At 45.0% G+C, this 20,942-nt stretch overlaps 1 protein-coding gene across 2 annotated transcripts in view; it reads left to right on the top strand.

The window, feature by feature from the left end:
* Positions 1-20,942, top strand: part of PRMT3 (protein arginine methyltransferase 3) — a 116,835-nt gene that overhangs the window by 59,052 nt on the left and 36,841 nt on the right. For both annotated transcript variants that reach the window (XM_074999020.1, XM_074999019.1), the window contains 2 exons: positions 7,376-7,563; positions 14,896-14,982. In XM_074999020.1, coding sequence (XP_074855121.1) covers positions 7,376-7,563; positions 14,896-14,982 — 275 coding nt within the window. The remainder of the gene's footprint in view (positions 1-7,375; positions 7,564-14,895; positions 14,983-20,942) is intronic.

Genomic DNA, 20,942 nt, shown 5'->3' with positions numbered 1-20,942 from the left:
TGCCAACAATACATGTTGGGCTGCTGCCCTTTTGGTTGTCATGTTGCATTCTTCCTATTGACCCAATCATTGCTCTCTCTTGGAAAAAAGTCAGTTATTTTGCTTCCGTTTCCTCATCTGTAGAGTGTGGGTGATAGTCTTTTAATTAGTGGAGTATGAGAGTAATTAATACTTACATTTTTACAAATACTGATAATTAAGGTTATTTAAAAGGAGCTAGTCAGGAAGCTATAATATTTCTTAAGACTATCACAAGATGCTTCATTATAGGTACAGAATTTATTCCAACTGTCAAAGGTGATGCTTTCTTATTGAATATTTTGTGTGAAAGAGAATAGCTTCTTTAGCAAAGGTGCCTTTCTTCGAGTGTCCCTGTGGGTGCTCTACAATAGGTGTTGGGCTCGCCCGGCGCCGCAGATTGGAAACTTTCCAGCAGTTTCTCCTGGATCGTGCATGCGCTGGCGCGTGCCGCTCCTTTGCACATCCCTGGCTACGTGCACGATCCGGTCCCCACCAGTTCCTTCTCAACTGCCATCAGCTGCAGACGGAATCCGCTCAGGCTACGGCCAGAGTCAGCTTAGTTAGAGTTTTTTCGTGTAAATTGTTGGTTTTTTCCTTGGGGAAAAAAAAAAAAAGAAGAAAGGACAAAAAATATATAAATATTTAGTAAAAAGAGAGAGAGGAGCGGAGAAGACGTGGGGACGTGAAGGCCAGTAGGCCTCCTGCCGCGGCGGGCTGGGGTCCGCGAAAGGGGAACAGGCACGAATCTAGTGCTAAGTACCCTATTAACAGCTCAAAAGACTCACCGCGATGTCCTCTTCAGGATTCAAAAAGTGTGAGTCCTGCCGCGAAGCTATGCCGGCCTCCGATGGGCATAGTCAATGCATTAGGTGCCTGGGGGAATCACACGTTACCCAGAAGTGTTCCCATTGTGCTAAGCTCACAGCCAGGGCCAGGAAAGACAGAGAAATGCGGCTGAAAATGCTGTTGTTTGATAAGGCTCTCCAGCCTGACGTGCCGGAGAGGCCTCAACCGGAGGGACCCCCTGGGCTCCATAAAAGGAAGGCGGCTTCCCTCACCTCCTCGGTGCAGAAACGGAGGAAGCTCTCTCCAGCCCAATCCCTGCCGGCGGTCACAGCGAGCGGGACGGGCGTAGCACACAGCCCCCAGCCGCATACCCAAACAAACGGCAGCGCGGCAGCGCACGTGGCAGAGGCTGAGCCTCTGATTACTAAACAGCCGGCACGTGCAGCACTCAGAGTGGCAGCCAGGCAAGCGCCGGAACCGGCGGCACCGCCACAGGCGGCACCAACCCCTGCGGTGCCAGCGGTGCAGGGCCAACAGGCACGCAGCCTGCAGGCACCGGAGGACGTTATCCGTGCGGCACCGCAGCTGAGCGTGCCAAGCGCGGCGCCGACAGCGGGGCCGAGATCCCTGGCACGGGAGGGGGCGGTGCCAGCCCCGCAGGGGAGGGGAAAAGCGAGAGTAAAAACCCGGCACTGCAGCCCCTCTCCGGACAGGGCTGCAATGCTACTGTCAACAAGCCCTCCCCTTATGCTGCACACGCCACCCAGAAGATCTGGGTCTCTTCCAGCCTATCCAGAGCCACCTCCTCCGTTCCTCCAACCAGCGTCACCATGGTTTGGGCCACCTTCGCCCTTTCTGGGATTGGATCCCTTGGAGTGCTATCACAAACCAGTTTCACCACTGTCTGAATCATTGCGGAGATCTCGCTCTCCCAGACATCGGGGGTACACACCCCGAGAGTGGTCCAGGTCTCCGTCCCCAGACCTGTGCCCATGCTGCCATGGTCGCTCTTACCATGCTGGACACAGACACCCCAGGCATACACCTAGGGGCAGGTCCCCCCCGGCTGTCCAATTCCCCCGTGGACACTCCCAGCTGGGGACGGAAACACAGCTGTCTCAAGGGGAGTTAACTTTGGAATCCCGAGACTTTCCTTCACAAACCTCTAGTGAGCGGGTGTACCATCGACCGCAGGAACCTGAGAGTTTGAGGGAGGCTTACCCTAGTGGTTCTTCCTTGTCCTCCCCCGACAAGGCTATGGCCCTCGGGGACGTTGCTCCCCCGGACGACCTCAAACAGTTTCAGGAGCTGTTTAAAAGGGTGGCTTTCACACAAGGCATCCAAACAGCAGAGGTACAGGAGAAGCATCACAAACTGCTGAAAAATCTGAGACCCCCGGCTTCATCCAAAATCGCTATCCCGCTCGACAAAGCAATCATGGAGTCAGCCACCACCATATGGCAGGCCCTGGCTTCCGCTCCACCTATAAACAAGAGAGCGGATAGGAAATACTTTGTCCCGGTGAAGGGCATGGAGTTCCTCTTTAGTCACCCACAACCAAATTCATTGGTGGTAGAATCGTCTCAGCAGAGATCAAAGACTTCTCAGTACAGATTGGGGGGTTCAGACAAAGATGCCAAGAAGCTAGAGCTGTTTGACAGAAAGGTATATTCCTCCTCCACCCTGCTGTTGAGAATGGCAAATTATGCAGCACATCTAGCGAACCATAATTTTGACAGTTACTCCAGGCTTACTTCTCTCATGGATTTGCTTCCGAAAGATAAGAAGCCGGTGTTGAAGGCAATTGTGCAAGAGGGCTACGCGGCTTCGAGGACTTGAGTCCAGATCGCCCTGGATGTGGCGGACACGGCGGCACGCTCAACGGCTACAGCAGTGGTCATGCACAGAGAATCCTGGCTTCAGACATTGGGTATCCCGAGGGATCTGCAGGCGAAGATTGTTGATCTCCCCTTTGACACGCAGAAGTTGTTTGCAGATTCAAGCGATTCGGTCCTTCACTCCAGTAAGGACTCCAGAGCTACACTTAGAACCCTGGGCATTTATACCCCTCCATATAGGAAGAAAAAGTATTACCCTCAGCAAAGACAATACCCATACCAACCACAGCATGCTCAGTACCAACGGGGCTATGACCAAGGGCGACATCAACAGCAGCAACAGTATAGAACTCCCAGGCGACGTTCTCTACAAAGCTGCGCATCCTCGGGGCAGGCCCAAAGGCAATAAGTTTGACGGGCAGGTCGAGGGCTGCACTGTCACTACCATCGCACAATGCCATCCGCAGCTAATGTTCCATCATCGCCTCCGACCATTTCACCCCCAATGGCAAAAGATCACTGCAGACAAATGGGTACTGGAGATCATAGCCACGGGTTACGCGATCCCCTTCCAGTCGCTCCCACCGCCGAAACCTCCACCCAGGCCCCACCTCAGGGACGCTTCCCACGAGGCGAGACTCAAATGGGAGGTGGACCATCTTATGTTCATAGGGGAGGTGGAAAGAGTGCCGGAGCGATTCCAGGGGAAAGGTTTTTATTCACGCTACTTCCTTACAGAGAAGAAAACAGGAGGCTGGAGGCCCATCTTAGATCTTCAGGGCCTCAACCGGTACTTGCGCAAACAGCGTTTTCGGATGATCACAGTCGCCTCTATACTCACGGCACTGGACGATGGAGATTGGTTCGCAGCCCTCGACTTACAAGATGCGTATTTTCATATAACAATCCATCCGGCACACAGACGCTTCCTCCGTTTTATGGTCGGCAAGGAGCATTTCCAGTACAAGGTTCTTCCGTTCGGCCTCTCCTCGGCCCCCAGAGTCTTTACCAAAACCCTGGCAGTGGTGTCAGCCTACCTGCACAGACATGGGGTATTTATATTCCCATACCTGGATGACTGCCTATTGAAAGGGGCCTTGAAGGCAGAGGTACTACGCATGATACGCGTAACAGCAGACACGTTTTCTTCGCTGGGCCTGGTCATCAACCTCGTGAAGTCAAAGACTGACCCCACACAAGACATAGAGTTTATAGGGGCACGTGTAAACTCTATTACAGCAAGGGTCTGTCTACCCAACGCCCACTTTCGCGCCATCAGTTCGCTGGTGCAAGTCATTACATACAGCCCCAGGGTGCCGGTCTTAATGTGCTTGCAGCTGCTAGGCCACATGGCGGCGGCAACGTTTGTGGTGCAGAACGCCAGATTGCATATGCGCAGCCTGCAACATTGGCTGGCGAGCGTCTATAAGCTGGCATCCCACACAGTCTGCAGGGTGGTGTCGCCCACGACAGAGGTGTGCAGATCCCTGCAGTGGTGGGTAAACCCCAAGAACATGCTAACAGGGGTACCCTTCCACCAACCACAAATCTCTATTTTTCTTACTACCGACGCTTCCCACATAGGATGAGGAGCACACATCGGCGACAAGGTGACGCAAGGACTATGGTCCCCTATGGAACAGTCACTGCACATAAATATACTGGAGCTCAGAGCAGTGTTCAACGCCTGCAAACACTTTCGAGACCACATACAAGGCAAAGTAGTCGGGATCAATACAGACAATACCTCCACCATGTTTTATATAAATCAACAAGGAAGAGCTCGATCCCGTGCCCTATGTGCAGAAGCAGTCCGGCTGTGGAACTGGTGCATCGCCAACAATATAACGTTGAAAGCCTCGTATTTGCCGGGCGCTCACAACGTGAAAGCAGACCAGCTGAGCAGGCACTTTGCACTCATGCACGAATGGCAGATCCGCTCCTATCTGCTACGACTGATCTTTCACACTTGGGGGTTTCCTCTGATAGATCTGTTTGCCACTCAGCACAACAAGAAGTGCCCCCAGTACTGCTCCAGGGCAGGATTGGGGCGGGGGTTCCTGGGGGACGCATTCGCTATTTCATGGAAGGGCCCCTTACTTTACGCATTTCCCCCCACAGTGCTTGTCCACAACGTCTTGCAGAAAGCCAGAAGGGAGAGAGCCTGCATGATTCTAGTAGTCCCAACGTGGGATCGACAGCAATGGTTCCCTTTGCTTCTGCGCATGTCGGACCGCCCACTTCTCCCCCTTCCGGTGGCGCTGGACCTACTCACGCAGGCCCAGGGGTCCATAGTGCACCCACACCCTCAAGGCCTGCGCCTACAAGCATGGCTAATCCATGGCTCAGCTCCCTAGAAAGCACATGTGCGGAGGGAGAACAACAAGTCCTGGAGAGTAGCCGAAGGACCTCCACCAGGAAGACCTACAAGCAGAAATGGGCTCGATTCACTACATGGTGTTCTGCCAAGCAGCTAGCTCCACTTGACATTCCTATACCTGTAATATTAGAATACTTATTGGACCTCAAGAGGGGTGGGCTTTCCCTATCCCCGCTAAAGGTCCACCTTGCCGCTATATCTGCTTTTCGGCATGAAGAGGAGGGGCCCACGGTATTTGCCCATCCTATTGTTACCAGGTTCCTGAAGGGGCTGGTAAACCTGTACCCCCCTCGGAAACCGCTTCCACCATTGTGGAACTTGGACCTGGTGCTCAGCGTGCTAACGGGCCCACCATTTGAACCCTTAGCCACGGTTCCCCTACGTCTCCTTACGATAAAAACAACCTTCCTCCTTGCAATTACGTCAGCTTGCAGGGTGAGTGAGCTCGCAGCAGTTATGGCAACGCCGCCCTGCACAGTATTCTCACAGGAGGCGGTAACTTTACGGCTGCACCCAGCCTTTGTTCTGAAAGTTTCTTCAGAGTTCCACCTTAACGAACCCATAGTTTTACCCTTGTTTTACCCGAAGCCTCACAGCTCCAGCAAGGAGGCACGCCTACATCTCCTGGACGTGAGGAGGGCGTTGGCCTTCTACATAGACAGAACTAAGTCCTTCCGGAAAACGGACAGACTTCTAGTCTCTCTTGCTCCCAGGTCAAAAGGAGAGGGTCTTTCTTCACAGAGAATCTCGAAGCACATTGTGTCCTGTATAAAAATGTGCTACGAACTTCGAAAGACTCCTTTGCTGGCCCCGCCTAGGGCTCACTCCACCAGGGTGGTGGCCGCATCAACAGCCTTTTTCAAGGGCATCGTGTTAAAAGACATCTGTAGAGCGGCAACCTGGTCATCCTATGACACCTTCGCTGAGCATTATGTCCTACATCGGGTATTCCAAGAGGATACCCACCTCTTGACAGCGGTCCTTTCAGGGGCAAGCTGCACATAAACCGATTACCCACCTCCTTACTTGGGTTACTGCTGGGTAGTCACCTATTGTGGAGCACCCACGGGGACACTCGATGGAGAAAGAGAAGTTACTCACCGTAGTAACGATGGTTCTTCGAGATGTGTCCCCGTGGGTGCTCCACCACCTGCCCATCCTCCCCGCTTCGGATCTCTGTTTAGTGTTTTTCAGGAGCATCCGAGGCGGTTGGTCAAGGAACTGGTGGGGACTGGATCGCGCACGTGGCCGGGGACGCGCAAGGGAGCGGCGCGCGCCGGTGCATGTGCGATCCAGGAGAAACTGCTGGAAAGTTTCCAATCTGCGGCGCCGGGCGAGCCCGACACCTATTGTGGAGCACCCATGGGGACACATCTCAAAGAACCATCGTTACTACGGTGAGTAACTTCTCTTTTTTTAAACTAATGAGATCCTCCTTTGGCATAAATGTGCTTTTGCTACATACCGTAAACTCTTCCATATGTGGTATTCTATTATCCAGGACTCTCAAATAACCGTCATTTTAACTATAAGTAAATTTTCATCATGTTTTTCTTAAGTACAGTATAGTGAGAGTAAATACAAATAAATACAGCAAATGCAGTGTAAGTTTATAGTGTACACTACTACTGTTGTTGGTAAATAAAGTACTTGGCATTTTTTTTCATATATAATCTTGCTTTTCTTTAGTGTATGTGTGGCTAGTATACCTCTCTGTTATCCAGAATATTTGAATATCCGGCAACCTCTGCTGGGGGCGGGGGGGGCTGAGAGGGGTATAAGCTGGGGGTGAAAGCATACATTTTCCCAGGGGACAACTCCCCCTCACTCTTCCCATTATGAATTGCCTTGGGTCACAGACTCTTCCTGAATTGTCAAAATGGGTCCCCATCTCAAAAAGGTTGGGAACCCCGCTGATCTAGATACTTACCTACTTTTATAATAAGTTACATAAGAAGCCCTTGTGAAGTCAATACAAACTAAAATTCATACAGACAACAGTTCATGGTGCTCTATACAGAAATGTAAGCACAATATATTCCAGTAGATTTATTTTATTAAATGGTAAACATGAGAACATAAACTGTTTTTCAGTAATGCTGTGCTATGACTTTTTTTTTTTGTCTGACTTTATAAGCAAATGGTTTTTAAGTCAGCTGTCACTTGCAAGAGAAATCAGACTTCTGAAAGGGGTGCAGTAGTCAGGGACTTCAGTCTATGAAGATGTTGGTTGGATCCCTTTGCAAGCATTACAATCAGTTCATTTTTTCATTTGTTACTCATCTTAGCAAATTACGAGCATCTGAATTCTCATTCTTATTTTACCTCTAGTCCTTTCTGTCTGTTACAGTGTATCCAGATATCTGCACCATTAGCCTGGTGGCTGTAGGTGATAGGAATAAACATGCAGATACACTTGCTTTCTGGGATGATGTTTATGGCTTCAACATGTCCTGTATGAAGACGGCTGTAATTCCAGAAGCTGTCGTGGAGATAGTGGATCCAAAGACACTTATATCTGAGGCCACTGTTATTAAGGTACTGTACCAAATACTTCTATAAAATAAAAGCACACTAAAAATACATCCTTCCAATTTTATTTCCATTCTTGCATTCTCAAACATAATTTAAGCTTAATATGGAAAAGATTAATAAACTATATTTAATCTAAATATATGAAGCAAAGCAACAAAATGTTTGCAACATTAAAATGACTGACTACAGAATTTGCATCAAGTGTTTAAAGTCTGATAAGGAACTTCTCACTTCTAATACATAAAAGCAGTAATCTTAAACTTTTTTTTCCTCAGAATCACTTTCCCTACTCCAGGTGTTCCATCCATGCCCCTCAGGAATATAATATATTAACTGGTTACATAATTTTGCAGCTGCAACTTGCTAGAAATTTCTGACTTTGATATCAGTTTATATCTTCAGGCTTGTGTACGAACCTGACTGTGCTGCCTTTTCATAGTGACAGGGCAAAGGAGAGGAGTGATTACAAAGCAAATAGCTTTCTGTGTAAACAGATATTGTGATTCTTATTTCATACTGTTCCTTCAATGCATGCCTACTGGATAGGGTGAAATTCTAGAATATTCACTTGTCTGAAATTTTAATGATTGTGCAAATAGTTTCTACCACTTCCGTAGGACAAAGGGTTATCAGAAAGGAAGTCTTTGTTTCTGTTGGGTGCAGCTAAACTAGGGTTATCTGTGGTCAACAGGGGAGGTATTGGTGAAACCACCACCCAATTCTTTTTCACCTCCATCCTGGAGAAAATAGTCTACATAATTGTAAGATGGTAAAGAGGCCAGATGACTCGGCTAGCTTCATATTTTCTGTTTTCATTGACAGGTCATGCTGTCGTTCTTTCAAATATTTGAACTCTTAAACCTATATAAATTATTTTTTTCCGTAATTTCCTGGTTATGTCTATCAAGCAAGTCTGTCTAAACACTTCTAGTGCATAAGGTTTACCTTTATGCCTGAGGTTACCATATGGTCCATGGACTGTCTGTTTTGATTACAAATGCTACACTTATCGAGTTTTGACATATCCAGGATGAATTAGCAATGAATTCAGAATGTGTTGGTATGCTGCCAATTCAAAATTAACGTGGAGGTAGTTCCACAACTGCCCAAAACTAGCTACAAGCATAAAGGGAAACAAGAAGGCTTTTTACAAATACATTGGTAACCAGAGGAAGACCAAGGAGAGGGTAGGGCCATTGGTCAGTGAGGGGGGAGAAAGAGTAACAGGGAATTTGGAAATGGCAGAGATGTTTAATGATTTCTTTGTTTCAGTCTTCACTGAGAAATCTGAAGGAATGCCTGACACAGAGAATGCTAGTGAAAAAGGGGTAGGTTTAGAAGTTGAAATAAGAAAAGAACAAATTAAAATTTACTTAGAAAAATTAGATGTCTGCAAATCACCAGGGCCTGATGAAATGCATCCTAGAATCCTCAAGGAGCTGATAGAAGAGGTATCTGAGCCTTTAGCAATCATTTTTGGAAAATCGTGGGAGACGGGAGAGATTCCAGAAGACTGGAAAAGGGCAAATATAGTACCCATTTATAAAAAGGGGAACAAGAATAACCCGGGAAACTACAGGCCAGTCAGCTTAACTTCTGTGCCAGGAAAGATAATGGAGCATTTAATTAAAGAAATCATCTGCAAGCAGTTGAAAGGTGGTAAGGTGATGGGGAACAGCCAGCATGGTTTTGTTAAAAACAGATCATGTCAAACCAATCTAATAGCTTTCTTTGATAGAATAACGAGCCTTGTGGATAAGGGAGAAGCGGTGGATGTGGTATGCCGAGACTTCAGTAAAGTATTTGACACGGTCTCACATAATATACTTATCAATAAACTAAGCAAATACAATTTATATGGGGCTACTGTAAGGTGGGTGAACAACTGGCTGGATAACCATACCCAGAGAGTAGTTATTAATGGCTTTCAATCCTGCTGGAAAAGTATAACTAGTGGGGTTCTGCAGGGGTGTGTTTTAGGACCGGTTCTGTTCAATATCTTCATTAACGATTTAGATATTGACATAGAAAGTACAGTTATTAAGTTTGCAGATGATACCAAGCTGGGAGGGGTTGTAACTTCTTTGGAGGATAGGGTCATAATTCAAAAGGATCTGGATAAACTGGAGAAATGGGCTGAGGTAAACAGGATGAAGTTTAATAAGGACAAATGCAAAGTGCTCCACTTAGGAAGGAACAATCAGTGTCACACATACAGAATGGGAAAGGACTGCCTAGGAATGAGTACAGCAGAAAGGGATCTGGGGGTTATAGTGGACCACAAGCTAAATATGAGTCAACAGTGTGATGCTGTTGCAAAAAAAGCAAACAGGATTCTAGGATGCATAAACAGGTGTGTTGTGAACAAGACACGAGAAGTCATTCTCCCGCTCTACTCTGCTCTGGTTAGGCTCAGCTGGAGTATTGTGTCCAGTTCTGGGCACCGCAGTTCAGGAAGGAAGTGGAGAAATTGGAGAGGGTCCGGAGGAGAGCAATGATAATGATCAAAGGTCTAGAGAACATGACCTAGGAAGAAAGGCTGAAAGAATTGGGCTTGTTTAGTTTGGAAAAGAGAAGATTGAGGGGGGACATGATAGCAGTTTTCAGGTATCTAAAAGGGTGTCATAAGGCAGAGGGAGGGAACTTGTTCTTCCTTGCCTCTGAGGATAGAACAAGAGGCAATGGACTTAAATTGCAGCAGGGGAGGTTCAGGTTGGACATTAGGAAAATATTCCTAACTGTCAGGGTGATCAGACACTGGAACGAATTGCCAAGGGAGGTGATAGAATCTCCATCACTGGAGATATTTAAGAAGAGGTTAGATAGATGGCTTTCAGGGATGGTCTAGAAAGTGCTTGGTCGTGCCATGAGGGCAGGGGGCTGGACTCGATGGCCTCTTGAGGTCCCTTCCAGTGCTACTCTTCTATGATTCTATGAAAATGTTGCTGAAGCCAGTTTTGTATTTGCCGTACGTCCCAGTAATATGGGAAATTGAGGTATAGAGTTTAGAGTCAAGGTTATCCACTACCTTTGTGAGCCCATCTTGACAAGCCTAGGTGTAGAATTTTTTCGTGGTACTTAGCTTGTGATAGCTGCTTATAGTCCAGAGCAAAGCTCCTGTTGATGCAGTTGGGTGCTCAGCTTATCTGCAAATTAAACTTAGTGTCTCTAATTAGATGTAATATGATGAGGGTTCTGCTCACAGAAAATTAATCCAGGGTAAAATTACGTAAATTTGGGTTACTTACAGCCCAGGCTGTGATTTCCTTCTTACTAAGGCAAATTATACCAGCCACAAAAGTACCTCTGTCAGGCCCTATGGCTAGCCAGAAGCCACATAAGCAAACCCACAGATTTTTCAGCTGCTTTAACAACCAGACCAACAGACCCCTTTCACTCAGGTGAGAGGTTATTAAACCTTCATTATCAACTCTACACAGATTTTTTTGGGCCTCAAAGGGTCCAGCCACAGTCTCAGATCAATGTATGTTTGGATATATGCTTGGAAGACTGCTACTCAGTACAGATTGCCTGTATTTGTGACCAAAAGAGCACACCAATTCTTTAGTGTTTAAAATGTAAAGTTTTATTAACACAGAAAGAATAGGGTGAGAGAGAAAAATTGTTAGTGACACATTACATACATCAATTACAGTTATTGATGCAGAGCAGTGATGTTATATGCTGATTTTTTTTAAAGTCTTTGTAAGCATCCTTTTGAGGGATGGGAACCTTCAGTTCAGACAGGCTTAGTTCATGAAGACTGAAAGAGCAATGATGGTCCCTGCCAGGGCCCATCTTATAATCTTTGTACGCAGAGGGAAAATTCCTTTTTTCTTCCATAGGTCATAGGTTACCACCTGAGCAGGTAGGCTATTGTGGCATGTTGCCGTTGGTTGCTGCTCTCGCCAGCACATCCCAGTTTATTTACATGGCGTGTGGAATGGACGTCTGGGCATCTGATCTTTCTCCATTGCTCAGCCCAGGCTACTTGATTGAATGTGCTGCTGTGGTACTTTACTATTGACTGTGTCCTAGAGGACAAGTCCCAAATTCATGAGATGTGTATTTGATGTTTGAGCCCTTGTTTAGTCTGTTATCCTGACTGGAGAAGGTGACCACGCTTCCTGTTGTGAATCTCATCACTAAAACATTTCTATTACACCTATAGAGCCAATAACTGTCATTTCACATACAAACGTGGCACAGACATAAGTAGCATAAATGGTTTCAGGCATTACCAGCTGTCAGCAGACACCTCACCTGGCCCACCTAGCACAAGAATTGGTGCCACTATGTACAATAACGGCAGAAATGTCTTCCATATTTAACCTAAAAATCCAGTAACGTCACATTAGGTACCAACAAAATGGGGAACTCACAGTAGCCAGCTGTGAGCATTTTAGTTAATGTGTGACAGAGGCTTGTGTGTGGGTAGCCATGCCTAGTAATTGGGACAAGAATTGGAGCCCAGGAACAGAGCTGGAGTCAGAAGCCAGATACCAGCATGAAGGGTCGGAACAGAATTATCTGTAACAAGGCAAGGCAGGAGCGAGGTTGGGAACAAGTAAAAGCATGTGCAGGAGCTAAGCAGCTGCTGCTTCTGAGGTTGAGAGCTAGGCTGCTGACTTTTCCACCCATTCAGGCAGTAAAGCCAGTTAGGCACCATACTACAGACCAGCTGCACTTGTTAGCTTGTCCGAAGACTGGTTCTGCTGCAGTCTCTGATTCCTGATAATGTGATTTGCCAATACGACACAGGATCTCTGTGTCAGAGGCGGGGTAGACCCCAGTTCTCCATGGCAGCACTTAGACTCTTGCTTTCTTTTCCTGCCTTAATTCTGCCGTTTCCTAAGTTTAGAGTTCTTCAATTTGTTCTTCTAATGTTTATTTGTGGGTGTAATTTTCTAACCTTTTATAACGATGTCTTGTAGAATCATGGTAATTCCTACATGGGTCATCTCATTAGCATGGTCAGTAGCATCTGTTGTTTGAGCTAATGGAATAGCTGGTAGCAATTGAATGCTGTTACTTGCTAAACCCAGGGTTGTGAGCTCAATTCTTGAGGAGGCCATTGAGGGGCCTGGGGCAAATAGATTTAAAAAAAAAAAATCTCAGGTATGGTGCTTGGTCCTGCCTAGATATAAGGGGACTGGGCTTGATGACCTTCCGAGGTCACTTCCAGTTGTGAGAGATGTGATGTGTATCTCTTTTCTGAACCTGCCACAAAAGGGGCATGGGGACACATGCCAGTTATTTCTTAGTAGAGAAATACCGTGGCTTGAGGAATGTTCTCTTTTTTTTTAATGTTCTCAGACCTTTTCTGACATCTCTCCAATGTCACCTGCTCTTCCTTACTTTACCATTCTGCATTCCAGTATGGTGGTTTGCTCCTTCACCTCTTCCACCATGCACTGAGGAGCGGGGCAGGGATATTGACAGCACAGCAGGATAGGCTATCCCTTCACTCTCAGTTCCTGCCTAGCAGCACCTCACAGCTGAGGAGCTGTGTGGGAGAGGCCAGCCTTGGTTCTGTAACCCATCTTGGAGCTTACTCTGTGGGGATGCAGTTTGGTCAGTGCTAGGAATGTGTGAGGACACAGCATGTTCAATGCAGATGGAATCTTTGGACAATTTAGTTGTCTAACTCCAGTAAATCTCTGTGTGAGACTTATTCCAGGTTGTATAATTTTGGCATATTTGAGTGAATTTTCACATGGGTAACAAAAGGCATATCTATGGTACAAAGACTGCCCACTATTTGAAGACCCTGTTCCGAAGGGTGGAGAGTGCTATTTAATGAAACCACTGACTCAATGTGTAACATGGACAAATCAGACTTAAGTAGACTCCTAATATGGAAAATTTCAGCCTCAGCAGCCTTTTAGGCCTACCCTAACACTAGTTCTGTCCTGTTACTGAACACACTAATCCTAAAGTTGATTGCCAGTCAAACATGTATTTACACTATCAAATAGTGCGGTAAGCACTCTTTAATATGTGTCTTTAGGAACAAACACTGGAGCCGTACGAAAAAGCCAAGGTGTGCATTCATAACATAGTCCTGTCATCATACAGCTCTAGTATAATTTTTACACTATTTTAGTTTGTATTTATTCTTTTTACATAATTTTTAGTAATATCTTTTTAAAATAAATCCATAAATCTTGAGCTACTTTGTTTCTTAGCGCTCACTGCACAATCTGTAATAAAATTAATGAGTTAAGCAAGAATGACATTACAGATAAACAATTTTAATCAATAACTGTTCCACATAATAAATGTATCTAAATATATGGGAAATTATAAAAATGTTGCTATTCATCATAAGATATTAAAGGAAATAGTTTGGTATACTTTCCTCACAGTAGCTGTTCATTATTTTCGGGTATTGCATCTTAGAATTGCACTCAGAAAAAATATTTTGTAAATATTTTATAAACTATGGAGAAGTGTAGGCATTAGAAATGTACTATTTCTAAACTCAGTAAAATGTTCAGTTATCCTTTTTTCTTAACTAAATCATGCTGGCTATGTGGCACAAATTTTGAATGTGCTGCAAGCAAGCAAACACAAGAATGCAACAATTGCATAGGTATTTTTGGAAATGTGGCAAGAATGAATATGTAATGAGGCTCTGTTGCTATTGGTGCTGTTTTCCTGCTGTATTCAATCTACAGAATGCGTAAAGCAAAGCAGGTAGCTAGAGTGCACGTTCCCCATTAGGCCTTGCTAGTATTCCTCAACTGTAACCTGGAGGACTGTCTTTTTAAGGTTTAGAGAATAAAGTCTCTGTCATTAACCATTTTTTTTTCCTGTTGAACCTGCCAACTTTGGTACCAGTTAATATTTATAAATTCTTTGAGGTATGGGCAAATGTCCAGAGAGATCTTGACTGAAACCAGCAACTCATTCAGTGTAGGCTACTGTTGGCCAACACATCCAGATGGATATAGTCTAGGTTTCTCCCAGACATAACAAGACTTAATAGTAAAAGGCTCCTTTTCCCAGCTTCTTTTTGTGTCTGTCTTTCTTTATGTTAAGTTTTTAAATGTGGAGTTGATTTTTATAGCCAAATCTTTTGTGGCTATATTACTTAATTGTATTATAAAACTGTCCTAGAGTTTTTTTGAAAATTCCAATATGTAGGCTTGTTTACTCTGACTCATGAGGAGTTGAATCAGTGGTGTATTGCAAGTTGTCTTTAAAAAAAAAAGGGTGTGTGTGTGATTGGGGGACAAGTAAGCTTATCTGAGATATAATTTTAATTCTGATTAAACTGCTTGTTGTCAAAAGTAATCAACTTATTGTCAAACTGATTAACTTTTTTGTTAGCATATAGACTGTCACACGACATCCATTCCAGATCTGGAGTTTTCATCAGATTTCACCCTAATGATTACTGAAAATACCGAGTGTACGGTAAGGCAACTTATTCTCTCTGCATTTGACTAACGTTGCCCTTGATTGGCGAACTGATGATAAATGAATGTAACTATTGCCGTTGACAGCTCCTCTGTGCATTTGGAGAGGTGTGAAACTAATCTTATAAATAGGTTAATGCAGAGTCTCCAGTAATAATCTGGCTCAGCGGGGAAGTAAAAGTGGGCATAGTCATGGAAATCTCTTTCTTCATTGCCTTGAACTCTGACTCTGCCCTTCCAGCCCAATCAGAAAAATCTCTTATTACATTCACATCAGGACAAATCATTCTCCCTCCAACCCCCTCCTCTGCTGCCCCTCCCCCTCCCAAAAACAAAAAAAAACCAAACCACCCTGTCATAGGAAATGCCCTGAAAGTTAGGGCATTCACTTTAGACATAAAATGCCAGGATCAAGTTCCTACTCTAAATCAGGCTCTTAAATTAACTGTTCTCTAACTGTTGTTAGTTGTAAAAATCAAAAGCAAGCCCTCAAGAGCTAAAATTCAATCCAGCAATTAATTTAGAGCCAGAAGCTATGTTTCGGCAAACCTGTGTTGATTAGCACTGTGTATTACTTATTTAGCTTTTATTCTTTAGGTATCCATTACTGGGGGAGTCCGAAAGGAGTACCTAGATTCCAAACATACAGGTTTCACAATCTTGTGGTTGGGAAGTTGATGAAGTGTTTGCGTCTTCACGGAAAGCTTTACCATATTTCACTTGCATTACACCTGTTTTATCTGCTTTTAGCTTTAAATAACTGTTGGCTGCATGCAGGAACTGGAATAGCTAAAGAATATAAAGTGTCCTCACCCCCCAAACTCCTAGGCTATGTCTACACTAGAGAGTTTTGTAGATCAAACTTGGGTTTTATCGACAAAACTTGTGAAGCACCTACACACAAAACGTGTTTTGTCAGCAGAAATTGTCAGCAGAAAGCCATGTAGAGACTCTGGAGGTGGGGGCATTTTGTTGCCAGAGTGAGTCAAAAGATTGATCCGCTTTTATGTATAGATATGATCTGTTGGCAGAAGTTTTGTCAGAACATCTGTTCTGACAACAACTGTAGACAGATGCTTCTAGTGTAGACACAGCCCTTGGGTATAGTACAAACAGCTACAATGTCTACCAAATCAAGTCACAAGAGATTCCTAATTAATGTATTGCATCTCTTAACAGGCAGTTTACAAGGCTGTGGAAAATGTGCGTGTAATCATATTGTAATGTACACATTCCACATTCAGAATTAAGGTTGTTAAAATTGAATTTCCTCTCTCTTGAGGCTTGTCAAGATTACCTTACTGTTTTATTATACAGCTTGCACTTCCTAAATCCAGCAATCTGTGGTCCGGCAACATCTCTTATCTGGCAGGACGAGGGATGTTCCTGTACCGGAGGGCTGGCAGCCTTGGGCGTCAGGGGCCAGCGCCAGCTGTGGTAGCGAGCTGTGGCCAGAGGGCCAAGTGGGGTCAGATGAATAGGAAGAAGCTAACCTCTCGTGGACTGACAAAATCCCTGAGGTCCCAAGGGATGTACAACCTGTAGTTGTTATTTAATCATTGCTTAAGGTGTAACACCCAGAAGGACCCTTCCTTTTGGGCTGGGTGCTCTACTGTTAGAACAGTGTACATCAAAGTACATTATGGAACCTCAACCATAGCAGGATGCAACTTGGTGAACGAGTGCCCAGCAAACTAATGAGCTGTAGCATCAGATGCTGGCTTGCTGCACATTTAACTTGCCAGGTAGAGAAGCCCTTGTTTTAAGCCATGTTCAGAAGTAAAATGCAAAACTGTGCATCAAATGTACAGGCATGGCCATCTGTCACAGACCCTGTGAACACAAGCAGAATTATTTTAAATGCCCATTTTTCTTACTTAAATGTGGATTTCAAATTCAGTCTGGCAAAATAAGCCTAAAACAATACAAGTTGAAGCACAAAATTATGAGACTACCCATGACGGTCATGGAGACAGTAGTGGGGTGGGGAATTCATCCTGGGAAAGCAGATGCATACCATTTTGTAAAGTGTCCTTGATAAGCAAACGTGTATCCAAAAACAAAAGTGTGTGTGAATTGCTACAGTGATTTTCCATTCTGAGTTTCCTGTCTTGTGTACCTAATTTCTCAATTAAAATTGCATTTATGTTCGTTTTCCCAATCAGTATGCATTATAATCTACTCTTTATCACCTTGTGAATGTTTGTTTCAAATTTGATGGAGAATTTTGAAGTAACTAATAATTGAAATAAATAATTGAATAATTAAATAACTAAATAATTGAAACTTTTGTTAGGCAAATCCTTTTTTATCTGTATTACTGGGTAGTTGTAATAAGTGCATAGAGCACAGTCCTGGAGAATGCTGTGCTCCTTACGCTCAATTTGATGTTGGTGGGAGTTGCAGATGCCAGCTATCGTGCAGCAGGTGTTCAGTACCTCACAGGCTTGTGAGCACAGAGAGAGACAAAAATGAATACGCAAACAGTAACATAAATGGACAGCAAGCTACTGTATGTGTTTAAATCCATTGCTTATTCTGTATGGATGCAAGAAAATAGGGCAGGGGGCATCAGACAGGGGAGTTTTAAGAGGGAGAGAAAGAGATCCTGTCTCTGAAGAGGCTGCCCAGTGAGTGAACTAGCATTTGGTGAGAATGAGTTTGCTTGACAGTTTAAATTATGAATTTTGAATTCTGATTGCAGGTGATTTCAGGTTCAGTGACTGTGGCAGTTGGGATTGTGTGCGTGGGAGGGCTGGAACCTCTTTTGATCCCTTGCTCCCTTGACTGCCTTTGATCAGCCTCAGGATCAGCCTTCCCCTGTGTGACTCATGAGGGGAAGGCCTGACTGAGGTTTGCAGACTTTATAAAGCCGCAGTCAGAGCGACCGGGGAGTGAAGCAGAGGGGGTTGTAGATGGGAGTTTTAAGAGGGAGTTTGACAGAGGTGGTCCACTATGGTCAGGAAGACCTGCAACACCTGTGCCAATACTGCTCCTGTCTCCTCCACCTGCGCCTGTAGTCAGACAGACCTCCTGACACCGGATACCTCTGCCCAGACGCTGGTGTGGTTTTGCAGGGACTGTGACTTGCAGTTCCTACCTACTGAAGTTCAGAGTGGAGAGACCGTCCCATATGGAAGGTGCCTTCTGGTAGAAGCTCTCAGGAAGCTGGTGGTGGAGCTACAGGGTGAGGTAACTAAGCTTAGGAGTATTCGACTCCACGAGCAATTCCTGGATAGTATTCATGTGGAGGCAGCTGAGGTTAAGGTAACTGCCGAACACAAAAGAGCACTGGTGCACCATCAGTGGAGGTGGAGAAGGCTCAAAGGGGACACTGGCAGCTGGTCACTTCTGGCAGCAGGCAGTGCTCCACTCCTGCTCCCAATCCTTCCACTGTGGCATTGGGAAACCATTATGGTGTTCTGGATATGGGAGATAAGAATCGCCCCCTGTGCCACAAACAGAGAAGCCCCAAGACTGGAAGGTCTGCTGCTTCTACTACGAAGAAATAATGGAGGGTGGAGGTGGTCAGAGACTCTCTTCTGAGGGGTACAGAGGCGCCCATCTGTTGCCCTGGCATGTCATCCTGGGAGGTATGCTGCCTGCCAGGAGCCCGTATCCAAGACGTTATGTAGGCATTGTTGAGGATTATCCAGCCTGCTACCCTATGCTACTCATCCACGTGGGCATGAATGATACAGCAAGGTGTAACCTTGAGCAGATCAAGCATGACTACAGGGTTCTGGGAGTACGGGTAAAGGAGTTGGGAGTGCAGGTGATGTTCTCCTCAGTCCTTCCTGTCTGTGGTAGAGGTCCAGGCAGAGACAGGTGCATCCTGGAGGTGAATGCCTGGCTGTGAGTATGCTGTCTCCAGGAGTGCTTTGGCATCCCTGATTTTGGGATGCCATTCCATGATGGACTGCTAAGCAGGGATGGAATTTACCTTTTGAGGAGCGGGAAGGATGTATTTGGCTAACCTAGTGAGGAGGGCTTTAAACTAGGTTTGATGGGGGTGGTTGACCAAAGCCCAAAGGTAAATAAAAAACCTGAAGACCTGGGAGTTGGGTTGGAATTGCGAGGGATCCTGGGCTACAGTAGCAGAGAAAATAGGACGAGGCAGAACTGAAAGGCAAAAGCAAATCAGTATCTTAGATGCCTATATACAAATGCAAGAAGTATGGGTAGTAAGCAGGAAGAACTTGAAATCCTAATAAACAAACACAACTATGGCATAATTGGCATCACGGAAACTTGGTGGGATAATACACACAGTTGGAATATTGGTATAGAAGGGTACAACTTACTCAGGAAGGATAGGCAGGGTAAACATTGAGGAAGTGTTGCCTTATATATTAAAAATGTGCACACCTGGACTGAGGTGTAGATGCATGCAGGAGGCAGATATGTTGGGAGTCTCTGGGTAAGCTTAAAAGGGGTGAAAAACCAAGGGTGATGCTAGGGGTCTACTACAGATCACCTAGTCAGGTAGAAGAGGTGGATGAGGCTTTTTCTAAACAATTAACAACATTATCCAAAACACAGGATTTGGTGGCGATGGGGGACTTCAACTCTCCAGACATATGTTGGGAAACCTAACATAGCAAGGCACAGACTATCCAGAAAGTTCTTGGACTGCATGGATGGCAATTTTTTATTTCAGAAGCTGGAAAAAGCTACTAGGGGTGAAGCAGTTCTACGTTTGATTTTAACAAGTAGGGATGAACTTGCTGAGAATTTGAAAATGGAAGGTAGCTTGGGAGAAAGTGACCATGAAATCACGGAGTTCCTGACTCCAAGAAATAATGAAAGGGAGAAGAACAAAATAGGGACAGTGGATTTCAGGAAAGCAAATTTTGTTAAACTCAGAGAGCTGGGAGCCCCATGGAAAGCAAGACTAAGAGAAAAAACAACTGAAGAGAGCTGATAGTATTTCAAAGGGACATGATTAGGAGCCCAAAAGCAAGCTGTACTGCTGCATAGGAAAGCTAGAAAGTATAGTAAAGACTGCCTTGTCTTAGCCAGGAGATCTTGCATGATCTCAAAATCAAAAAGGAGTCATATGAAAAGTGGAAATCAGGAGAAGTTGCCAAAGATGAACATGAGCAAACAATACATTTATGCAAGGGCACGATTAGAAAGGCCAAGGCACAAAATGAGCTTAAACTAGCTAGAGGCATAAAGAGTAACAAGAGGTCAATATATTAGAAGCAAGAGGAAGAACAAGAATGGGGTAGGCCCACTACTCAGTGAGGAGGGAGAAACAGTATCAGGAAACTTGGAAATGGCAGAGATGCTTAAAGACTACTTAGTTTCAGCCTTCACCAAGAAGGCCAATGCAGAAATGCCTAACATAATGCATGCTAGTGGGAGGAGGGTGGGTTTAGAGGATAAAATGAAAAAAGAACAAGTTAAAAATTACTTAGAAAAATTAGATGTCTGGAAATCACCAGGGCCTGAAGAAATACATCCTGGGATACTTAAGGAGCTGGTAGAGGAGGTTTCTGAGCCTTTAGCTATCAGTTTTGAAAATGCCTGGAAGTCTGGAGAGATTCCAGAAGACTGGAAAAGGGCAAACATAGTGCCCATCTATAAAAAGGGAAAAAAAGAACAGCCCAGGAAACTACAGATCAGTCAGTTAACTTCTGTGCCGGGAAAGGTAATGGAGCAAATAATTAAGGAATTCATCTGCAAATATCTGGGAGAAAATAAGGTGATAGGTAACAGCCAGCATGGATTTGTAAAGAACAAGTCATGCTAGACCAATCTGTTAGCTTTCTTTGACAGGTAACAAGTCTTGTGGATAAGGGAGAGGCAGTGGATGTGGTATATGTAGACTATAATAAGGCGTTTGACATGGTCTTACATGATCTTCTTATCAATAAACCAGGCAAATACAACTTAGATGGGCTACTATAAGGTGGATGCATAACTAGTTGATGAACCATTCACAGAGAGTAG

Source organism: Carettochelys insculpta, chromosome 6 (assembly GCF_033958435.1).
Source record: "Carettochelys insculpta isolate YL-2023 chromosome 6, ASM3395843v1, whole genome shotgun sequence".
Taxonomy (NCBI): domain Eukaryota; kingdom Metazoa; phylum Chordata; order Testudines; family Carettochelyidae; genus Carettochelys; species Carettochelys insculpta.
The sequence above is the reverse complement of the archived record's forward strand: the minus strand, read 5'-3'. Positions and strand labels throughout refer to the sequence as shown.